This window comes from Podarcis liolepis (genome assembly GCF_965112155.1).
Source record: "Podarcis liolepis genome assembly, chromosome: 5".
In the NCBI taxonomy this organism is placed as follows: domain Eukaryota; kingdom Metazoa; phylum Chordata; class Lepidosauria; order Squamata; family Lacertidae; genus Podarcis; species Podarcis liolepis.
The window spans coordinates 38340103-38363098 of NC_139556.1; the positions used below are offsets into that span (position 1 = coordinate 38340103).

At 41.2% G+C, this 22996-nt stretch overlaps 3 protein-coding genes across 4 annotated transcripts in view; all 3 read left to right on the plus strand.

Annotated features, from left to right (window-relative positions):
• Positions 1-351: 351 nt before the first annotated feature.
• Positions 352-22996, plus strand: part of LOC310707871 (lysosomal acid lipase/cholesteryl ester hydrolase-like) — a 50968-nt gene continuing 28323 nt past the window's right edge. The window contains exons 1-2 of the mRNA XM_083505326.1: positions 352-783; positions 1245-1273. Of these exons, the coding sequence (XP_083361452.1) occupies positions 774-783; positions 1245-1273 (39 nt within the window). The 5' untranslated portion in view covers positions 352-773. The remainder of the gene's footprint in view (positions 784-1244; positions 1274-22996) is intronic.
• LOC310707850 (putative lysosomal acid lipase/cholesteryl ester hydrolase) lies at positions 1281-9292 on the plus strand. The gene is made up of 6 exons (XM_083505309.1): positions 1281-1325; positions 2979-3087; positions 3475-3592; positions 3697-3716; positions 7447-7512; positions 8902-9292. Exons 1-6 carry the CDS (start codon positions 1312-1314, stop codon positions 9133-9135), a joined length of 561 nt encoding a protein of 186 aa, XP_083361435.1. The 5' UTR covers positions 1281-1311; the 3' UTR covers positions 9136-9292.
• LOC310706833 (lipase member M-like) lies at positions 10993-22115 on the plus strand. Of its 2 annotated transcripts, XM_083503170.1 has the most exons (10): positions 11003-11469; positions 12255-12363; positions 13396-13513; positions 14362-14560; positions 16648-16757; positions 17258-17394; positions 18677-18823; positions 19476-19547; positions 20769-20834; positions 21602-22115. In XM_083503170.1, the coding sequence occupies exons 1-10, from the start codon at positions 11456-11458 to the stop codon at positions 21833-21835; spliced, it is 1206 nt and encodes a 401-aa protein (XP_083359296.1). In that variant the 5' UTR covers positions 11003-11455; the 3' UTR covers positions 21836-22115. The 2 variants fall into 2 exon arrangements, with proteins under 2 accessions (XP_083359297.1, XP_083359296.1); XM_083503171.1 differs by lacking the exon at positions 18677-18823 and having other exon boundaries at positions 10993-11469.

A 22996-nucleotide genomic window follows, 5' to 3' on the forward strand; every position in this document is an offset into this window, starting at 1 on the left:
TTAATTTGAATCTAGAAAGGAACAAGAGTGAATTAAAGCACGTGCGCGCGCACACACACACACACACAGCGATCATATGAATGCCAACCCCAAAGTAAGATCAAGTGGATTAGGGTGGCTTATTACCAGGCAAATGTGTGTAGAATTACACCCACAATCAATCGCTTACAAAATCCACGTAGGCCTCATAGTTCAGGTGCTTAACCTACATATTTCAGAGGTTGAATGTGTAATGATGTCCAGGGTACTGCATGCCACCATAAAACATATGCAGCTAAATTCCCTTCAACACTTCTGCAGCATCCAGCTGAAATTCAGACTCTGGTGGAGAGGTGCAGGTAAGCAAAAACCCTTCAGTCTGTTTTCGGTGGTGTATTTTTTCCCGTTGCAGCAACTTTTAAAAAACTGTATTTAAGCATAGCTTGTATTTTGAGCAGAGCTCTCTATTAATGCCCCATACAAGTGAATCATAGTTAAACTTGCACTATTTCCTAAACTGAACAATAAGAATATGAGATCAAGTTTATATCCTTCTAACCACTCCTTTCTTCGGCAACCCAAATTTATTGCAATTCCTCTACAATATAAATATAAATATGACTTAATCTAAAAATAAGTATCTAAGTGGGCTACATTTTTTTTAATGAAACAAGGAATGGCAATATGCATTTCAGTGCTTGGTACAGTCCTGCCTTATCACTAGGCAAATGCTCAGTGTGTGATGATATTTTTTTGAAACCTTTTCTGTTGCTCTGGATCTGCTCCAATAGTGTATGATGAAACAGATAGAATCATAGAATCATAGAGTTGGAAGAGACCACAAGGGCCATCGAGTCCAACCCCCTGCCAAGCAGGAAACACCATCAGAGCAGAGTTGTCAAACCTCTGCTTAAAGACCTCCAAAGAAGGAGACTCCACCACACTCCTTGGCAGCAAATTCCACTGTCGAACAGCTCTTACTGTCAGGAAGTTCTTCCTAATGTTTAGGTGGAATCTTCTTTCTTGTACTTTGGATCCATTGCTCTGTGTCCGCTTCTCTGGAGCAGCAGAAAACAACCTTTCTCCCTCCTCTATGTCACATCCTTTTATATATTTGAACATGGCTATCATATCACCCCTTAACCTCCTCTTCTCCAGGCTAAACATGCCCAGCTCCCTTAGCCGTTCCTCATAAGGCATCGTTTCCAGGCCTTTGACCATTTTGGTTGCCCTCCTCTGGACATTGTTCTCTGTAGCTGATTACAAGATATTGTTCTCTGTAGCTGATTACAACCTAGGTCTTCTGCAGTGTCTGAGACCTGGTTGCTACTAATGAACAGGAACAGGTAAGCAAAAATACTTTCTTCCATGTCGCTTTTAAATTTATATTTTGCTGACATAACTTTTGTCTTGCATTTTATTGGCTTGCATTCTTAAGTTGTACATTTAACAGTGTTCTGCATTACTGTATTGAAGTAAAATCAAGTAAAAAATGAACAGACTTGCATCCCATTGTATATAATAGTAGGTTTGATTGAGTCATGGAGTGCTGCAGACCCCATTTCCCAGTATCCCAGCAGCAACAGACTCGTCTGTGACAATGGTCCAGGGAACAGGAATTCCCAGCATCTTCAGACTCCAATGAGAACTCTATTTTTTGTTAAGTTGTGGGTGAACGTATCAGACGACACAGCGATTCTTCAAACAGCTCTTGTTTATTCACAGGCCAGAACAGAACTGAACTGAAGGGTTCAGTCAGCCTGCCTATATAGAGCTCCACTACAACACAACTGTAACACTTTCTGTAACTATCGAATCACTGAATGTCACTTTCAATCCCTTATTTGCATATGTGGACCTGAGTGAAAACTACCTACAGTATCCCCCTGCTGGCCCAGGGTCAGAACTTCAGTACATAACAATTTCCTAGCATGCTATTTGGTGTCATTAATTCCTCATCTGATTGATTGTCTGCTTCCATGCCTGCTTATTCAAAGAAAGTCCCAACAAGTTCTGTGGGGCATATTTACAATAAATCCCCATTATCTTTGGTTCAGGTGTCCAGTTGATCTCATACAGCCCAAATTTTCATTTTCTTCATAACCATCTCATTTTCCATCTGAGCTGGTTTGCTGTGACATTGCTTCATTTGCACAATTGCTGCTCTCCTTCAGTTTGGGACTCAGCCTTTCAGGTGAGGGGCTAGCCATTTCACTTTAATAGGATTAAGTTCTGTGAGCCTTTGCCATAGTGCTTCCTCCCCCCACCCAAAAAAGGTGTTGGAACTCACCATGAAGTTGTGACAGTAAGTTCTTATCTGAGACGTGCTAGAACCACATTCCAGTGTGCTCCGACCAGAAAAGAGCACTGGTTGTAGTAAGCATTTTGTTTGCATTTCATGGAGTCTTTCTGGAAGTGTTGTTCAGACTGTGTTGCTCCTTCAGCCTCCAGTAAGTTGGGCAACTTTGTTCAAGTAATCCTTCCACCAAACAAAAGCTCAGCAAGAGATTCTCCATGTTCAGTGGGAGATGCTCTATAATTTACAGCCAGGTATGAGCCAGTACCCTAATCATGCTCTGAAGCAACTTGGAGCTTGAAGTGATATGAAGAAACTCACATACAGTGGAAAAATCCTTACTCATGAGGCGCAAACTGGGGACATTACCTGTCCGAACCACCTCAAGAATGCCATGTCCAGCAAAAATGGATACTATTTTCCCAGTGACCAGGAAGCTGCTTCCCTCAGAATCCAACATGCTTACCCTTATTTCAGAGATAGTCATGACTTTTCCTCATGGGGCAGATCTTTTTTCAGTGTTTCCCCACAAAGCATCCATCTCAGTGACTAATATTTCCAGAAGAGAGATGTTATTTCTTCCCTGCACAGCACTGCTGGAACTGTAATCACGCTCCCTGCCCTCAACATGCCTAGAACCATTCTAAAAAGCACTTCCCATCTTTGCTAAGGAATTTGAAACAACAGACATTGTTTTACACAGGCCAGTGATGTGGCTGTTTTTGGCAGTGGCGTGCTTAATCCAACAGACAATCGAGTCAGAAGAATTCCTAAGGAAACGGCACTTGAATCCCCAAGAATTCATGACTATTGTGAGTTGCTTGTTCAGATGCATTTGAAAACAACAGGCTATTGCTAGGACAAAATAATTTGTACATATTTCTTTTAAGTGATATTCCAAAGCATTTGCTTTTCCCAGAAGCATTTCCGAGCCTTCCTGAGTTACTCCAAAGAGGGCTTGATAGATTGCAATGGATGGATTTAGCTGACTCCAAGGACAAATGACATATTTTGTTTAATGATTAATACATAGTGTATTGATTGCGCCTCCTCTGCTTTTGTTCATTACAGCTAGCAGGGGACAAAGGCAGAATCTGGAACTTTTTTCTCTTCTCCTCAGCACCATTGTAACTAAAATCCCCTGTAGCACATCTAGCTTTAGAAGTCTCAATCTGCCAAGCCTTTCTTTATTCTTGCAGAATGAAATCATTCAATATTGGGGATACCCCAGTGAAGAGCATGAGATTTTGACAGAGGATGGCTACTACTTGCAAGCAAACAGAATTCCTTATGGAATGCACAGTTCTGGGAGGAGAGGTAATTTTGGAATGTAACAGGTTGGTGTTTTTTTTAAGGAAGTGTACTGAAAGGATTCAGCATAGCCTAGAAGTTCTTAAGCTTAAAGTTCCTAATTGTTGCAGAAAATAAGTCACATCCAACTGTGTGTGTTTTAATGTTTATTTACCTATATTTTATACATCAGCACAGCAGCTTGTAACATTCTGTTTTTTTTTTAAGTGATATTTATTAGAAGTTTAAAAATTACAGAAAAAAGAAAAAAGAAAACCAAATTTTTTTTAACAGGACATACATTACAATACATAGAGAAAAGAAAACATAAAAAACAATACAACAAAACAGCAAAAAAGAACAATAACATTAAAACACACATCCATATTCCATATCTTTATCTTTCATTTACTTGTTTCATCGACCTCCTCGCACCTCCCTTTTTGTATTCTAATTCAATTAATTGTTTCAGCAAATTCTTTCCATCTTTCTCAATTTTTATTCTATAATTTATCTTAACGGTCTAACCTATTAATTAACTCAGCAAATCCTTTCCATCTTTCACTGTATTCTGTCATTAAATTACCTTAATTTATTTTTTCCTTATCTTACCATAAAAGGCCTTAAAACTTAAACTTAAAACTTAATACTTATTTATACATAACTCCTTATATCGTTTCTACTAAAGCCAAATAGTTTCATTCCAACATTTTTCCTAACACTCATTAATTTTACACTATTTCTCAAAATGAATTTTTAAAAACTTTCTTCCAATCTTCATCCATCGTCTCTTCTTCCTGGTCTCGGGTTATGTCAGTCCTTTCTATCCCTTCCATCTAGTCCATCAACCTGGTGATCTTCTGTCCGAGGCTCTTAAGTCTTTTCCATGTCCCTTCTGCAGATCTTCTTCTTGTTTATACCTGCACTTTACTTTGTCTTTTGTTGATCTTTTTCTTAATTTCTTTCCTTTCTCATTGAGGAGTAGGTCTCGGGGAGACTCCAAGCCAACAATATCTCCATCCCCCCTCGACAGGTCAGCCCACTCTCCACAGTCAGCACTGTAATCCAAAAAGTATTTGAAGGCATGTTTCAAAGTCCCTCCAAAGTTAAGAGCCCCCACAACTCCAGACCCCCCTGGCCCAAAACCAAATCCCGAGAGCTGAAACGGCCCTGCATAGGGGGATCCATCCAACTTCCCATCTCCAAACCAAACAGTACTCCATCTCTCCAAATCTGACTCTCTCCAGGTTCAATCTTCAAAGACTGCAGTTTATGCTCCTGCAGGGCCTCGGGTCTCTCCATTTGGGTTAGTTGAGGTTCAACAACAGCCTCCTCCATTATCTTCTGCATTTGCCCTGTCAAAGCAGATTCCTGGGTTGGTTCCTGAATGGTTTCTATATGCGTATCCACTGTTTGTCCAAAATTACTGACTGCAACAGTCATCAAATCCATCTTCTCATGCAGCTGCTCCAACAAAGCGCTTGTCTTGCAAAAAGCAAGCACCAAAACCTCTTCTAGGCACATTCTTGTCCAAGGTCAAAGTCTGGTCTCACGATCCTTAATCTCCACAGCTGTGGAATTCCCCAGATCGACTCCAGCAACAGTTTAACAAGCTCCCTCTAGAGGAGACAATTTCTATTTGTATTCATCTTTTAAAATCAGGTCCACCAAAAGAAAGTTACTTTCGTTTTTCAAATATTTTGTTTCTTTTAAATGCAAAAGGCAACATTGTAATCAATATGTTTCTCTTTTTTAACTATCTGTCAAAAGACGTTTCATTCACAGTCAATGAACTTCCCCAAAACGTCTGTCTCTGACACCCAGTTCCCAGGTTTGAGACGGTGGAAATTTATATTTCTTTACTTTCTCTCCTGTAGGTTTAAGCAATCTAAAATTCCCCCTCTTCTTTTCCTGCTTCCAAGAGGGGTTTTGGTAGTTTTAACTGAAGGAAATTTAGTGTTTTGTATACGACTTTCCAGACTTTAGCTTGCAAAATTTTGCTTCAATCTATTTACAAAGCGGAAGGGGAATTCCTGTTTAGAACCTTCCCGCTTCGGTGCCAAATTAAAATATTTCGTAGTCCAATTTTCCATTCTATTCATGGGTAGTTGTTTAGAGTCCAATTGTCCACAGGAAAAAGTCAGCGCTCTCCGGCAACGGCTGTGTGGCTTCACTCCGTAAAAGTAGCGGTTGATTCAAAACACCACGCCACTCACCCCACTTTGCTTTGGGTCCCCGAAAAAGGGTTTCCCCGCGAGTAGGGGAGGCGCTCTTGGTCTCAGCTGAATCCCACGTTCCCAGGCTTCCTCCGCCTGGGATTTTTGAAGGGTCTCCGCCTTCGCCGCGGCGGCAAGACCCGATTTTCACGGAGCGGGTTCCTCTCGGTCAGAGGAAGTCCGCCATGGCCGATGGCGCTAACCCGGAAGTCCAGCAGCTTGTAACATTCTGAATGCTCATAAAAAATTGTCAGAGATAATTTGAACTAAAATCTGAACTGAACATCAAATAGTTCATTTTGTTATTGGACAAATGTGAACTGGAATTAGTTCCTTTTTGGTCATGTTCAACTTGATCTAGAATTAGTTCCTTTTCTAACAGCCCTTTGCAAGCTATGGAATCTTTCTTGTTTTGCTGGATATTTTAATGATGGATGCTTATATGTGTACTGGGTTTTTGTATTTTGTAAACTACTTAGAGACCTATCTAGCATTAAGCAGTATATGTAAGAAGGATTCAGAGTAGCCAACTGCCCTCCTTGCGGAGAGCTGTATATTTGTGCTTGTAACATGATGTTGTAATCAAAGGACTATAAACCTATCAACTGCTCATCAATTCTTATCTGTGATGTTCCCAAAGGGAGGGGAGGACATTCTGTGCCTGACAGTGTGTTGATTCTGCCCAGTGACATTCATGCCCTCATACAAACAACATTCTTCACCTAACAAAGGAAGGCCATAATTTCACAGAGGTAAAGCAAGTGCCAAGCAGGTTGAGTTATTTAAGATTATTTGCTTGCCCTCTCAACCAGTGACCCAAATTGCTCAGTGAATGCTCTAACCCCAGTGTGGGTGGGTAGGAAGCTTTCATGGCAAATTGGCCTTGAGTATCATAGGCAGCAGCCTTATACAGGCTTTCCAATCTTCTTTGCAAGGGCTCATGGGACAGTTTTTCCCCATGTGTCCACCACACAAACAAGATACTGAGCAAAGTTTTTCCGCAATCTGTGGGCCACAGGGCTGCTGGGCAAAGGTGTCCTGCGCTTATTGACCACGGAATGATGCTTAAAATAGTGTGTGTGTATATATATATCATTTTTGAAATGATTGTATAAGGGTTCCAATATCATTTACTTATTAATTTGCAAAGTATGCAAAATATTGGTGAAAACAGATTGTATTTGAAAAAAACAGAAAAATATGAAAATGTTTCAAGATAAAATAATCATATATTTTTTACGAAACCACACACAAATTTATGAAAACAGTCTAGAAATCCATTGTAGACTACCTTGATTGGTTGCACTCTTTAAGTGTACAAAGAAATACACAACAATATAGTTTATTTACATATCAATTGCTCGAAACTTATAGCAAGATCTTTGTTGACTATATACCGTAATCATATTATACCATATAATACAATATTATTATTATTATCCTTCCTATTGTAGGAGCCTAGGATGACTATCTATAGCCATGAAATACAACCAATATAATCACAGCCAAAATACAGTAATCACAAGAATAAAACTTCACATGTATCTATTTAAAGAAAAGTTTTCACAATTTTTGCAGGGATTAGGGACAGGGTTCTTGGTGTATGTTATAAAGATGCCTGCATTAAAAATTTGAAAACTTTGTACTTTCCCCTTTATTTTATAGGTTTTTAAATCAAGAGAACTGAAATATTTTGACTATGGCAGTAAGAACAAAGCTATATACAATATGGTAAAGAGTTAAAGAAAAGAAAAGTTTCAGGAGTAAACCAGGCACAATTTTGGAGACGATTGGGTGGGGCCTTGTATGCCTCCTTCCAGCACCTTCTGCAGCGAGGCTGGTGCCAAAATGCATTGCTCTACTTCCTTTGGACCACATCAATGCAGCCGAGATGGTGGTCTTATTGTCTGGGCAGCCCAGGACCCCCATACCCACCGCCCAGGCCTGCGCCTCAGGGAGGTCACTTTGGTGCTGCTAATGTAGTGGTTGGACTTCACCCCTGGAAACACACTGCATTGTCTCCCAAGATGGATGGATACCAACACTGTGAACCTAGATCCCATCCCTTTCCTGGAAAACCCTTGATGTTGATGCTTCCCACCAGTCCTTGTGCAGTCATGCCTGGACACATGGCTGAGGTCCCGGATTCCACAGCCCAAATGATCACCTAAAGAGCACCAGATAACACTGGCAGTGACAAACCAGCCTGACTCCAGCACCATGGCCAGCATGCAGTATTCCAACGAAGCTGATGCTGGTTCCCACAGCATTTTTCCTTGCTTATTAAATTTATAAGATTTTATAGTCAGGGGTGACCACCCTGGCATTTATGTGGTTAGAGATCTTCTTTTCTTTTCTTTTACTTTGAAATCATGTTATCCTTTTCTTACATCAGAATGTTGCTTATTCCCAAGGAGATGTGTTTAACCTCAGAGCAGCAGAAGCAAACTCAGTTTTATTCCTATAGTCATGGTGGTGCTATGTTTGAAATACTTTAAAAATATAAATCAGCACATGTTCAGCATGTGTGTGTTTGTGTATGTGTGTGTGTGTGTGTATATATATATATATATATATATATATATATATATATATATATAGTTTCAAAACTGTTATCTTGTTTGTAGAAGCATGAATGTAGAAGCAGCTGTGAAGCCATGCAATGGCAGAAGGAAAGAAATATTCTGAGAACTTCAAAACTGAAGTCATATGGGCAGCTTTCTAAAGCCTGCTCACTGCTACCTGAAAGACGATTAAGTCCAGAGCCTAAATGTGCCAAGCTGAACTTTAGCAGGCATGCACATTAATCCTGATACACATCCTCAATGTCATTGTACATCCCACAATGTTGGTATATCCTATGCTCAATCCAGTCAAGTAGTTGTCCTACACATAAATCAAGAATGCACAGTAAACAATTAATACGTGACAGATTCATTAATACAATGGTGAAGAAAATCTGATACTAATGCTCAAGGAAGCATTTTCCAGATACATAGGTCACACATCCCAGAGTTTTGATGGTCCTGCATATGAACCATCAGACGGCTAAGAAAACAGGTAAAATCTAAGATTGGCAGATGAAGACCGTTTTAATCATTCTGATATTTTCATCCACAGACCACTCCTCCATTCTATCAAATCGAAGACATGGTTGTGCCAACTGCTGTGTGGTATGGTGGACATGATATTGTAATAAACAGAAAGGACATCCAGCTGTTGCTTCCTCGAATCTCTAATTTAGTTTTCCATAAGAATATTCCTGAATGGCAACATGGCGATTTTTTATGGGGTCTGGATCCTCCAAAGAAACTATACCCTGATATATTCTATCTTATGCAGAAGTACAAGTAAAATGTTATGAAAGTCACTAACTGCTTATATTCCCTGCGATTGTAGACACTGCATTGGTCTGTATGACTTGTATTTATGGTCAATTTGTTAACTGATTTTTGTTTCTATTACCTATTGCTCGTCTTCTAATAAAATCTACCTTTTGGCATTGACACAATTGGTAGTGGAATTCATTGACCTTGCACTGCAAAAGTATACTTCTCTCTGCAAAGGCCTCATCTTTTAGCCACAGCGTAGATGTTTTTTGCTGTTCCTTGTAGATCAGTGGTTCTTAACCTTTGAGCACAGGTGCTCATAGGCCCTTTTTAGAATCTGATGAGAATCAGTGGAGCCCCTTTGCAGAATTCTTTTCACAAAGACAATTTTCTAAGGCATGAGAAGGAAATAAAGGGAGGGAGAATAATTTTTGGTGCCTGGTTCATGGGGCCCCTAAAGTCCACGCATGGAAGCCTGGGGGCCATGGCCTAGGGGTCCATGGTCAAGAACCCCTGCTGTGAATCATTGTCCTGACAAGGAGATAATGCGGCTAGGGGTGGGAGGAGGCACACAATTTCCTCCAGCAACTCTGAGATTACATCCAAATCTTATTGTGTACCCTTAGATGAAGTTCATCAGGCCCTGGAGATTTGAATTTATTTAAAGTAGCTATGTTATTGTCCATGGAGAATCATGAAGAGTTGGACACAACTGAACAACTAAACAACAACAAAGTAGCTAGCTGTTCCCTTACTACCTCTTTACCTATCTTGGGCTGTAGCTCCCTCTTTACATCATGTATTCTGCTATCACCAGGTGGCCATGCAGGAGTTCTGTGTGTAAGGGGATTGTACAAAAGGCGGGGATGTAGGACCAGTGTGTGTAGGTGAAAATGGGTGCAGAATAGAAGACATCAGTGGCTTAAAAAACAACAACAACCACGTTGGGAAGACCAGGTGTGAGCTTAGAAGTTGCACAGGGTGCTAAAAAGAAGTACTAGGAGGTTAAGGTGAGGGGAGGTGGCTGGTGACTAGAGTGAGTATGGCGAGCAGGGGGGCAGAGCCCCCTAGTTAGGCAAAATTGCATAGAAACATGTCGGGTCAAATTGACCCTAAATCGCTGTAGAATGTTCAGGAACATTTTTTTAATGCAAACAAATGTGAAGAACTGAAACTGAGACTTTTAAAAATGAGAAAATGAAAACAATCTATCCCCTTGGCAAGGATTCTCTCAACCTGTGGTCTGTGAGCTTTATTTAGGTGGTCTATGGTCTTTGTATGAATACCTCCCTCTCCCCCTGCATTTCATAGAAAATAAGTTTTAAGTTTGAGGGGTCCATCTGCCCTCCTAGGCAGGCGGTTTTGCAGATGGGCTCTGAGCCACCCTAGGTAACCAGTGAATGGCAGGCCAGATCATCTGCCTGCCACATATTGGCCTATGGCGGCAGGAGGTCTCAGGCATTCCCTTGGGCAGGGGACCAACTGACCAATAGGGGTACGTGGCCCTGTGTCCAGGGACAGGATGAATTGCCTATTCCTTTTGACTTTTGGTTCAAAGTGAAAAAAATCCCCCCAGATGGCCAGGATTTCCTGGGTTTATGGCAGCCCTATTGATCACTGAAAACCACATTCTCAGTTAAAACCACATTTTAAAATGTTGATATACAATTTATATACCAATTAATCGAAAAATAAGCCTCTAAGTGGGTTACATTAAAGCAACAACAAGGAAAAAGGAGAAACAACAATATACATTATAATGCTTTGTACAGGCTTATCATTAGGCAAATGTTGGGTGTGTGATGATGCTTTCTTTCTCAACTGTTTTCATAGTTTCCAGAAGCTTCTGGCTGGTTGCCCAGGAAAGTATAAAGACAAGGAAATGTTTCTTACAGTCCTTTTTCATTTCAAACACAGAGAGGGTCTAGAACCCAGCCTCTTGGATAATGGTGTTGTCCTCAGTTAATCTGCACCCCCCTTCTCTCCCACTTCCTCATTCGTCGTCATCATCACCTGCTGTACGGGGGCTGCTAAGTGCCCTCTGTCTTTGAGTTCTTTCTCTCCTACTTTTATGGCTCGCTGGGCTCTGGGAAATGAAAGGTCTGGAATTTTTTCTAATAACAGGTCAGCAAGGTGTTGCTCCTCCTCTCCCATTATTTCCCAACTTTCCCCCTCACCTGCCTCTGAGCTGCTACCTCCCTTAAATCCCTGTTGTAAATCGATACAGTCTTCCACTTCCTCCTCCCTTGAAAGGTCAGGAGGTGGAGGCAGTCTCCACCACTCCTCTGCTCACTCCCTGACACAAAGGTCTTCTGCTGTGTCTATTTGAGATCTGGTCGCTACTGATGCACAACAACAGGTAAGCAAAATTACTTTCTTCCATGTCTCTTTTTAATTTATTTTTCAGTGACATAGCTTTGGTCTTGCATTTTAATAGCTTGCATTCTTAAGTTGTTCATTTAACAATGTTATACACTGCTGAAGTACAATCAATAATTTTTTAGCAGACTTGCATCCCATTGTAAATAATGGTCTGTTCTACAAATTACCAAAGCAAACATGTTAGCTAAGTTTAATGGATTGAGTTTAATGGATTGAGTCATGAGGTGTAGCAGACCCCATTTCCCAGTATCCCAGTCAGCAACTGCACGTTCTGAGCCAGTGGTCCTGAGAAGAGGAATTCTCAGCACCTCCAGACTCAATATTTTAAACTGGGAGACAACTCTATTTCCCAGCTAGAATTGGTGTCTGAAGGGTGCAGTAAGACTTTTAAAAAGTACTGGGGTTAGGAGGGAATGTTGTTTGGTGTCATGACTCACTTGGCACTGTTGGGTCTAGCTCTAGCATGGCAGATACTGGAGGAAGATGAGAAGGAATGGAAGTGGTAGGCTGGCCCCACCTCAACCCCACCTGGCTCTGTGTGGAGATAGGACTTCCAGCTCCGTTCCTTCCAGAGGGAGAGAGAGCACTGCTGGATCAGGCCAAAGGTTCATCTAGCCCTTTTATCTCACCTTACAACACCCATCATGTCTCCTCAAGATCATTCTTCAATATATCAATATATTGAGTTTTCCCCCTGAAATCTTTTTCATTAAGGACTCATGTTTTCAGACTAGAGATACTGTAGTTCTTTTTTAAACTCAGGTCCAAGATGTGGCTGTTTTGGGGAGTGGCCTGCTTAGTCCAACAGGCTCTGACATCTGAAGAATTCAGCAGTGGGAGACATCTGAATCCAGAACAATTTATGACTATTGTAAGTTAATAATTCAGATGGCCTTGAAAACAGTGGACCATGATCCTTATAATTTCATTTTCAAAACAGTTTTCAAGAGCACATGCATTTCCAGGAAGAAACTCCATGCTTGGCAGGAGTTATTTCAAACTGCAAGTTAATCTGATCGTGTTTGAAACAATACTCTCTTGGCTGATTAACTGATCTAGAAGACACAGTTAACTTTGATAACTCCTTCTCGAAGCAGAGTTTTACACTGGCTCCTCAGTGTAAATGTTGACATTTGCTCCACATGCATTAGCTGAAGCCTTAGGCAGCAGATTCATTATATTTCTCACGGTGAGATTTCTTTGCAGTTGCTTACCATACAGACTTGGTGTTTTGCATTAGATCAGTATAGATTTCCTTTTTGTCTTTTTGTTGTGGAATGCAGAAAACCACAATCGATCTGTGGTTATGTACACTTCACACATATATACCCAGATGGGGGAAAGGGGGAATAAATTTGAATCAGTTTGCATTTCAAGCTGATTCTACATGATTTGTACTTTCTGGAACAATACACAAACTGGAACAAAGCCATCCTTCAAAATTGGCACATCTCCAATTTTTGCGTACTGTTCTCCAGCCAAGTAATGGAAATAGAAATGTATATACCAGAGTAAAGTGTTTTTAAAAATGCATATACAAGTGAAAATAGAATACAAAAAAATCATTTTATTAGGCAAAAAAAGGGTGTGTTTTGGGCAAACTTGCATACAATCATGTGTACATTATGAGAATTTAGGGGAGGGATGGGGTGTTGTTGGACTGCAACTCCCATAATCCTTGACCCTTGGCCATGCTGGCTGGGACTGATAGGAGCTGGAGCCCAGCTATAGACTATAGATTTCCCATTCCTGGTGTAGGGCTAGTAAAGTTACTTCACAATAGTCTTGGCCCTCGGAAGTTTTAGTTCTTTGAGATATTAAAGCAATTGTCCCAGAAATCAAATGATCAGATTTATTTATTTTTTAATCTAGCATTTCTATTTCCATCCTTCTCCACTCACAGCCTGATGTTATCCAGTATTGGGGATACCCCAGTGAAGAGTATACAATCCTGACAGGGGATGGCTATTACCTGCAGGCAAACAGAATTCCACATGGAAGACATAGTTCTGGGAAGACAGGTAATTTTGAAATTTAGCAGTAAATGCATTAAAATGCCACATGCCATGCCTGATATCCCTATGTTCAACTTTAAAAATGTTACCCAGACTTCACTATTTTTTCCCCTTTCATTCAACTTTATTTGGAAGCAATATTATAAATAAAGTGAGAAATTGTTGCAAGTTGGCTGAAATCACTTGAGTTGTGCTCAGTTGTAAGCACACTTGATGATTCCTTGTTCATTATATCTGAGCAACAAGGTTTCCCAGATTAATCAATAATTCCAAATTATTAACAGTTAGAGTAATTGTCCAGTCTTCTATTCATAGCAGAACAATATGAAATATCTTAAGTGGTGTTGGGTTTGGTTGAGTGGCTTTTTTATGCCTTTTCAAAAATCAGTGCAAATATTAACTATCTCCTGATTCTTAGGACAGTTTTTTAATGCCACAGCAGTTGTGGCCCCTCTTCAGTGGCAGGCAGCAATCACCTCAGAGACACAGCGTTTCACCCACAGGAGAGGCAAGGTCCACCTACCTTCTCACCTCACCTACTTCTGCTACCTTTCGCCAATAATTCAGCACCGCCTCTCTGGATTGCTTGGGAAAAGTAGGCGGGGACATGTTGGCAGAAGAGAAAGTGGGCAGGGAAAGAAGTGTCATGGCGTTTTATGTAGGCTTACACAAAACATCGTTGCTAGTCTTCACACAATCTATGGAAACATTTTCTGAGGTCCTAGGAAACGTCTGACTCATCTCCTTTGTACCCCCTACACCCTACTCTGCTTGGCCTTGGGCTAGATACCAGTGGGAAATGTTGGTTCTCTGTGAGTGCCCATTCTCTATCTAATGTTGTCTTTGTTTTCCAGGGCCTAAGTCAGTTGTGTTATTGGTACCTGGTAACCTTTGTGAAGGCAGGAGCTGGATTTCAAATCTTCCCAGCAATAGTCTGGGATTTGTTCTAGCAGATGCTGGTTATGATGTCTGGATAATAAATAACAGGGGGACCACCTGGTCTAGAAGACATCAAAACTTCTCAGTAGACCAAGAAGAATTTTGGAATTTCAGGTAAGTACAAGGGGCTATTGTTGCTTGGATGGAAGGGATGCTTTTCCTGAGAACTTTCCCAGGACTCAGCTAGATTAGTAAAGAAAAAGCATTTTAGATGCACTTTATAGGCAATATAACACTATGAAACCAGATGGCACTGTGGAGTTCTGTCTTTCCCAACTGGATTTCCCTATATGATTTTACAATGTGTTTAACTGAAATGCTTCATAGATGTATTTATTTTTATCATCATCGTCATCATCATCATCAATCTTTATTATGGTCGAGACCCAACAAATCATTACAAAGCAATACACAATTCAGACAGCCTACCTCCAGGTTAAACAGGAGCATCTCCACCCCCATCGTTCTGCCCGGATACTGAGGTCCAGCACCCAGGGCCTTCTGACAGTTCCCTCACTGTGAGAAGCCAAGTCACAGGGAACCAGGCGGAAGGCCTTCTCGGTAGTGGTGCCCACCCTGTGGAACGCCCTCCCACCAGATGTCAAAGAGAACAACAACTACCAAACTTTTAGATGACATCTGAAGGCAGCCCTGTTTAGGGAAGCTTTTAATGTTTGATGTATTATTGTATTTTAATATTTGGTTGGAAGCTGCCCAGAGTGGCTGGGGAAGCCCAGCCAGATGGGCGGGGTACAAATAATAAATTATTACTATTATTATTTTGTTCAGACTTAAGGATAGGGATCATTGGTTCTTGCAACCACCAATAAAAACTTTGCCACTGCTAATGTTCTAGCGTTTGTCCGGTCTTCCAGTAGGAACCTGACATAGTGAGCCTTTGATTTTCCTGGGAAAGGTACCAGCAAGGGTAATATCAGTTCAGCCACCCAGAGCAGAATTTTAATTTAATTTTGGGGAATTTTAAGCATGGCACCACACTCCACATAATATCAGAGGGTAGTGTAATGAATATAGGGGTTGCTCGTGCGTAAGTTGCCGCCACTCCTGGCTATGTTGCCTTGTTAAACCTTTTCTGTCTGGACAGCCCTTCACTTCGTGGCTGCCTCAGTCGCTAGCAGAATCCGTCAGTGGGCGTTTCTTAAACCTTTTCCAGCATAAAAGCTGTTTGACGCCAAGTCTCCTCCTACTCTCCCTGCGCAGAAGTCTTCTGCGCAGGGAGGGTGTGGGTAGCGGAGGACCCGTGATCTCCCCGCTGGTGTCCAGCGAAGAGTCCTGGAGCCCTCTCGCCGATTCCCCCATCTGCCCCGCTTTATCCCTGGTGTTGCGCTGATTTCCTTCCTCTGCTGAGCTACCTCTCTCCCTGCTGGGTCCCTCTCCAGCATCACTTGAGAGCCTTCCCTCCGCCTCTGGCTCCGATGTCAGTTCCCTGACAGGTAGTGACCCCCCAAAAGGCATTTCCTGCTCTTGCTCCTGCACTGTGGAATGCCCTTCCGTCTTCCATATGTAAAGCATCATCAGTGTGATTCCGCACATCGTTCCTGATGTAGATCTTCATTCTCCACTTGGTTGTAATGAAGACATTTATTGCCACTTTGTCCCTGGTGTAGATCTTCACTCACTGCTTCCTCCCTGGAGGGAAGTGGTCCAATTATGTGGTTCGCCTCCAGTGCCAGAATATCTTAGGCCAGTTCTAATACAACTAGCATATAAGACCATGAACAATTTGGCATTTAGAGTACCTGATAAAGGGTCTGCTCTTGTACAGATCTGTTAGTTCCTCCAGACATATTGTGAAGATACACCATTTTGCCCAGACGTTCCAGGATGTACACCTTTTAGACTGTGTAAAGGGACTTCTGAATTACCATTTAAATTTAACACAGTTGAGCAATTTCATATAATTCTTTAAAATTATCCTTTAACATGTGGACAACGTACATATTTGAGAAACTATTGGGCTAGTTTAAGGGTGATATAAATATTTAAATAAATCATAAATATATATTTACTCTTTCTCTCCTTACTCTTTCCATAGGACAATAAACTTACAACGTTATCCTCCAAATGTAAGGGTATCATATGTAATGTATGGTACCTTTTGTATTTAGACATTAATGTCCACAACTGTATGCAATTGCAGACAGGCAAAATTTCAGCTATATTCTGTGTTTGTCTTTCAGCTTTCATGAAATGGCAATTTATGATAATCCAGCAGCCATAGACTTTATTCTGCAGAAAACTAAGCAAAAAAGCTTGTATTATATTGGCCATTCCCAGGGAGGTACAACGGGTAAGTTAATAAGAAAAGAATGAAATACCTTTTATTTTCTTGCCTTTTTGCATTATCAGGGACTTACTGGGGGTGTGGTCCAGTCTCAGGACTATTGGGAAGACTATTTCAGAAAAGAAAAAGACAGATTAAAGGATAGCTTTTAAAAAAGAAAAGAAAAATTAGAGTTCACATACGTTCTATGAGAAAGTCTTTTCAGGATCAGGACTTCAGTATACAGGATCAGGCAGCGTATACAGCTCTTATCAGTTCCACAGCCATGAAGAATGTCCATCTGTGGTGCAAATAAATTCGTTGAATGACAGGCATTTCAAAAGAAGAGAGATGGGAAACTTTTGCCCTTGCAGATATTTGAGACTCCAGCTCCATCAGCCCCAGCAAGCATGGCTGATGGGCTCCAGCTCCTGCAACACCTGGAGAGCCACAGGTTTTTTTTAATCTCTTATTTGTTTGTTTGTTTGTTTGCAAGTGCTATGTTTAGAATTGTTTCTTTTTCCCAGGTTTTATTGCCTTTTCAACTATGCCACAGCTTGCTCAAAAGGTTAAACTCTTCATGGGCCTGGCTCCTGCCTACACATTGGACGGCATGAAAGGAGTCTTTTCCTTAATTCTACACCTTCCTCAAGAATTGATAAGAGTAGGTATTATTCAAGGCCCATAATTCTAATATATATTTTTCTTCTGCATCTTTATGGAGAGTTAGTCTTCCTGCCATCCGCTTCATTTCTTTATGTTGAGTGTAAGCTTGAAGAATTAGAAGGTTTGGATCACATGAACATTTGTAGTATGATAAGGTAAGAGTCACCATGGACTTTAGAAACAATTTCATCAGACATATTATATTGAGAATGTGGAATATATATAAACATAAGTTATACGTGAATATACCCTTATGGATCTCAACACTGGAAGTCTTTCAAAGAAAAGAGAAATGGTTAATGGAAATTCTTCTTCTTCTTTGGCGATTACTCGTAGCCAAGTAACACGGTCTTAACAGTGAGTCCCTAAGTGACTGTGGAGGCCAATTCTGGATCCACACATCCTTCCACAATGCTTTTCGGTGGCTGCTCCCAGACAGGATGAAGACTCTGTCACAGTCAGGGATGCTAGAAAGGAATGATTAACATTCCAACCTGCATGTGACACAACCAGTACCATTTGAATTCTGCTGCTGTTCAGCTTCTGCCAAATACTCTGTTATTCATCTTACTGTCCACTATTGAGAATGCCCTTTTCCAGGACCCTACTCCCAAACTTTTAAGGAACTATCAAGAAGGCCCCATTGTGGGAGTCATAAAGCCACGGTAAAGGCTTGTAATATTGTAGGGTGCCCCCTGACCTCGGCTGACCAGCACTCTGAGCTTTACAATGTATTGGAATGTATTGACCTTAAATGGAGTTGTGTTTCCTCTGGGCAGAGATGACCCTATATGGTGATGGGCCTTGACCGGATGAGGTAACGTGAGACATTGGCAAACGGCCATGCGGCTGGAGAGAGACAAAGGATAATAAAAAGTACTGGAGAGGAGAGAAGAAGTTTGAAAGGAGCTGCCCTCCATCCATGAAAATATTGCTGGCTCTCTGTGTCTTTATTTTATGCTAAACAGCACCATTTTGTAACGGCTGGCTCCGACACCCCATCTGCCAATCTTAACACCTAAGAGGTTGTGTGGGAAGAAGTTGTTGGAGAGCACCCCCTTAGAAATCTCTCCTCAGCTATCCAGAGCCAGGCCATATCAGAACCTGGCAGCAAAATTGTCTAGAATGCCCAGGCATATCTTCTTGAGCGTGCTTGAAGAAAAGTGGTATATAACTGTAACATAAAGGAGATCTGTTTCTAACAGGAACCTCAACGTTTCCTTCCAAAAAAGGGCAATTATTTAGTAATGCTTCAGATTTTTTAAATTTTATTTTTACAGCTTATGTGCGGCAGTAATGAACTCTGCTTTTTCTATAACAAAGTAAAAGCCAGCAATGCCAAGTTGTGCAGCTATCCAGGGATTGACAAACTTTGTCTCCAAATCATGTCCTTATTCCAAGGACGCAATGAGAAAAACCTAAATGTGGTAGGTAGTTTTATTCTCTATCATTTATTCATTTATTTCTTTTTGAAAGAACTTGCTGTGTACATATACAAAACAACAAAAGAAAATCAAACAAACAAAATAGAGTACGGTTCTTCCATGGTGAAATTCTAGAGGCCTCTTTTAATAAATGTTGATCTATCTTTTAAAATTTATTTTCAAAATTAACTTCTCGTCTAGTTGGTAGTTGGTCATTTACACATGGCCATAGAAGAGGAAATGCACAGCACTACAAAAACCAAAGAAGTTTCAGAGTGACTAATTTTAACTGCTTATGTTAATTTCCAGATGCAAAGTTAGAAGGAATTACTACTGTAGGGCAGGCTGTGACCAGGTGACCTCTGTGCCTGCTCCATGTGCTGTCCAGGTGCTCACTATTGTGAGGCAACTTCAAGGCCCCTGTTCTTCCTTCTTATGGCTTTTTATCAGCTGGATTCACTATGGGTGGGGGATACACATCTAGGTACCCAGACAGCTCTTCATCAGAAACCTGCTTCCTTGTGCTACATGCAAGTGTCTGTATGCTGCACTACCTTGATTGCCATGACCTATTGCTTTGTAAATAAATATGTTCCTTGAAAATTTTTCAAGAATGTGAATATAAAAAGCATTTTCTTTTCTATTATTCTTCCAGAGTCGAGCAGATGTGTACCTTGGAATTTACCCTGATTTTACTTCTGCAAAAACTATTGCACACTGGAGTCAGGTACATTCCAACAAATACGTACCTTCTCAGCATCTCAAAAAAATAGGAGTCAAAAGTCTGACGTTTCGACTTGCCTGTTTAGTTTCTCATGTTTCTGTTTTGGTACTAAGGTTTCCATTTCATTTTATAAAAGTTTAGTTTTCCAGATTACCGGACCACTCAAAAGTTATATTCTAGATACTTCAATATTCAAACATGAGCTGTAACAACTCTTTGGATCTCATGGGAAGAACATAGGAAGCTGCCCTTTACTGAATCTGCCCATTGCTCCTTTCAGTTCAGTATTGTCTCTTCTCACTGGGAGCAGCTATCCAGGGTTGCAAACTGTAGTATGTCCCAGCCCTACCTGGAGTTGCCAGGAATTAAATCCGGAACCCTCTGAGTGCAAGGCACAGACTCTATCACTGATCTATGGCTCTTTCTGAATATTTAATTTTGACATTATAATTCTTCCTTATGTTCTTTCTCCATTGCTTATTCTCCTTGCTGCTGAGTTCTACCAAGGAAACAATGAGACTAAAGAGTAGGAAGCTGACAGGCAAGCAGTGGGTGGAGGAGGGAAGATGGAGGTTGGTGGGGTACTGCCCCATTCACCCGAGTGCACTAACATCCACTGGTGCTGGGAATCCTCACATTACGCAGAAGGTGAAACATATTGCAGTGGTCTTGGCAGCTGAAGATTAGTGAAGGCTGGGCAAAAGAAGAGGTCAATATTGTGGGTATAGGCACCAATTCTATGGGGTGAGGATAGCTCCTCCCTCCCAACATATGTAAGAATGGGGCTGAACCCCCTCAATCTTGAGGGGCCGGGCTCATTTTTTTACTATTTTCTCAGAAATGAGGATGATAGATATGTTAATAACCTTCTACCTGTTTTTCTAGAGACACCACTGTTTTAAGCAGAGCTTATGGTCCTATCATCGGCCAGGGTGGGTGGTGGGAATTCTGATACTGTCAAACCTCGGTTCCTGAACAGCTCCATTTTGGAACACCTTGGCTCCCAAAGCCAAAAACCTGGAAGTAAAAGTTCCCATTTTTGAATGCTTTTATGAAGCTGAACATCCGACGCGGCTTTTCTTTGAGTTCGACAACCAAAGTTTGACTGTAACCAAAATCTCTAGAGTTTGAATTTTCTTGTGGCCCTCCATCTTTCAAGAGGATTTTGTTTTTTGAACGTGCACCAAATTTCAAATTGTGTATAAGTCTTTTCCATCTTTTTAGGTTGAGAAAACCAACCAACTTAAGTATTTTGATTATGAATCAAAGAACAAAGCTGTCTACAACATGGTAAGTGTTTTGGATTCTAATGAGAGATTTTGGCGGTAGGTTAAATGCTTAATGTGAACCGTGTTGTGATTTCTGAGTTCTTATATAATTCCTTTGGGTGAGATAACACCAAAGACACCAAAGAACTGGTTGTATTTATGTGTTTATCTATGAAAGTGCATGCATTTAATGAGTAAGGCATAGAAAACGTCCTTATCCCAAGTCAGACTTTTGTTCCACCTATCTGTCTATACTGATTGGCAGCAGCTCTGATTCTAAGCCCTACTAGAAAACCTGAGGGACCTATGACCTTCTACACACAAACCAGATGCTCTACCAGTGAACTACCACTCCCCTCTAGATTTTGCCTTTTGGGATCCATTGAGAGCCTCCTTCCAGGCCAGATGTGCAGCGGGGCTTAGCTGTGACTAGTCTGCTGATATGTGCGGAAGTGGCTGCCTCTGCTATGTTACTCCACCTTTCAGCTGTTGGGGGGGGGAGGCTGAGCAACATCATCAAAGCCCTACTGCCCCTCAGGCTCACAAGGAGACCCTCCCTCTGTCCTGAAGAGCACGCCCTCCTCATGAGCCATGAGGACTCTTATTCCTTTTGCTATTCTTACTGCTCCAGAGTAAGGAGTTGGATACTTAATAGATAGTTAAAGAATGATTTTCAAGGGACAGATGTTAGACCTTGAATGTATCTGAAGATCCAAAAGATGTCTTTAAAAAGAGGAAAATAAATAAAAGTGAACCTAATTTTCATCTTTCTGTTCTTTTTCTCAACAGAGTACACCCCCATTTTATAAGGTAGAAGACATTACTGTGCCAACAGCTGTGTGGAGTGGTGGGAATGACATTGTTGTAACCAAAAAGGCTATTGAACGGCTGCTCCCTCGAATCCCTCATTTAGTTTTCTATAAGAATATTCCTGAATGGCAACATACGGATTTTATCTGGGGTCTTGATGCACCAAAGCAGTTGTATAAGGATGTGCTTTCTCTGATGCAAAAGTTCAAATAATGTCTTAATATGAGGGGCAAACTATATATCTGATATTAATGCAGACACATTTTAAAAAAAAAATTCTGTACTTATGTTCTTCTTTTCTGTCGCAAATAATATTAAAGGTTGGCTAGCAATAACAAAAGGATCTAAGGAAGAAAAACACACAACAAAATTGATGGTAAAAATGTAACAACATGCAGGGGCACAGCCTCTAGTACTACTTATTATTATAATATATATTCATATTATATTGTGTTACCATGCATTATAGAATAAACTTGCTTCTTTTCTTCAATGAATCATGGAATTCCTTGCCAATATTAAGGGACCCCCAAAAGGCCAAATAATATGCAGCTTGGAATAACTTTTTGTATTCCAGCGGAAGGTACTCCGATTCTGACTAGCCCACCCAACCAGAGGTCAGTGAGGGAAATGTCGCACATTGCTCAGGTTTGGCTTTCAAGACCATGAGCCTCCATAGGGCGGCTGTCTCTTATTTTAGCAAATGTTTTCAACTGCTTGACCCCTGTAATACCTTCCACGTAAAAGAAGCTAATCGCTGGCTGGCATTGTGTACACCTGGCTTTGCCAGACACAAGGGAGCCTATTACTGTTGAGACTTTGCGGCTGATCTGGGGCAAGTTAGGCAGTGTTTGTTGGTCCAGTTTTGAGGTCCAGTTATTTGCAGTTTGTCTCAATACGTGGCTCTTGCTCCAGCATGGAATAGCGGGGGGGGGGGGGCAGGGAGGCCTGCTGATAACCCTCCAACGCCACCCTTAAGAAGCAGAGGTTCTCCATATACAGTGGTACCTCTGGTTGTGAACAGGATCCATTCCAGAGCTCTGGCCGCATCCCGAGGAATTAGCAACTGGAATTCTGTGCATGTGCGTGGTGCAGTTTAATGCTTCTATGCACGAGCGTGGTGTATAGAGCACTTCTGCGCATGAGCGCACGGTGAAACTCGGAAAAATACTTCTGGATTTGCTGTGTTCACATCCTGAAATATGCACAACTAGAGGTGTGCGTATCTAGAGGTACCACTGTAATTGGATCTTAATTGGACTAAAGTACAGGCGTGTGCTAGAAGAGATGAGATCGCAAACTGTGGAACAAAACCAACTAGGGCAGTGATGGTGAACCTTCTGGAGACCGGGTGCCCAAACTGCAACCCCAAAC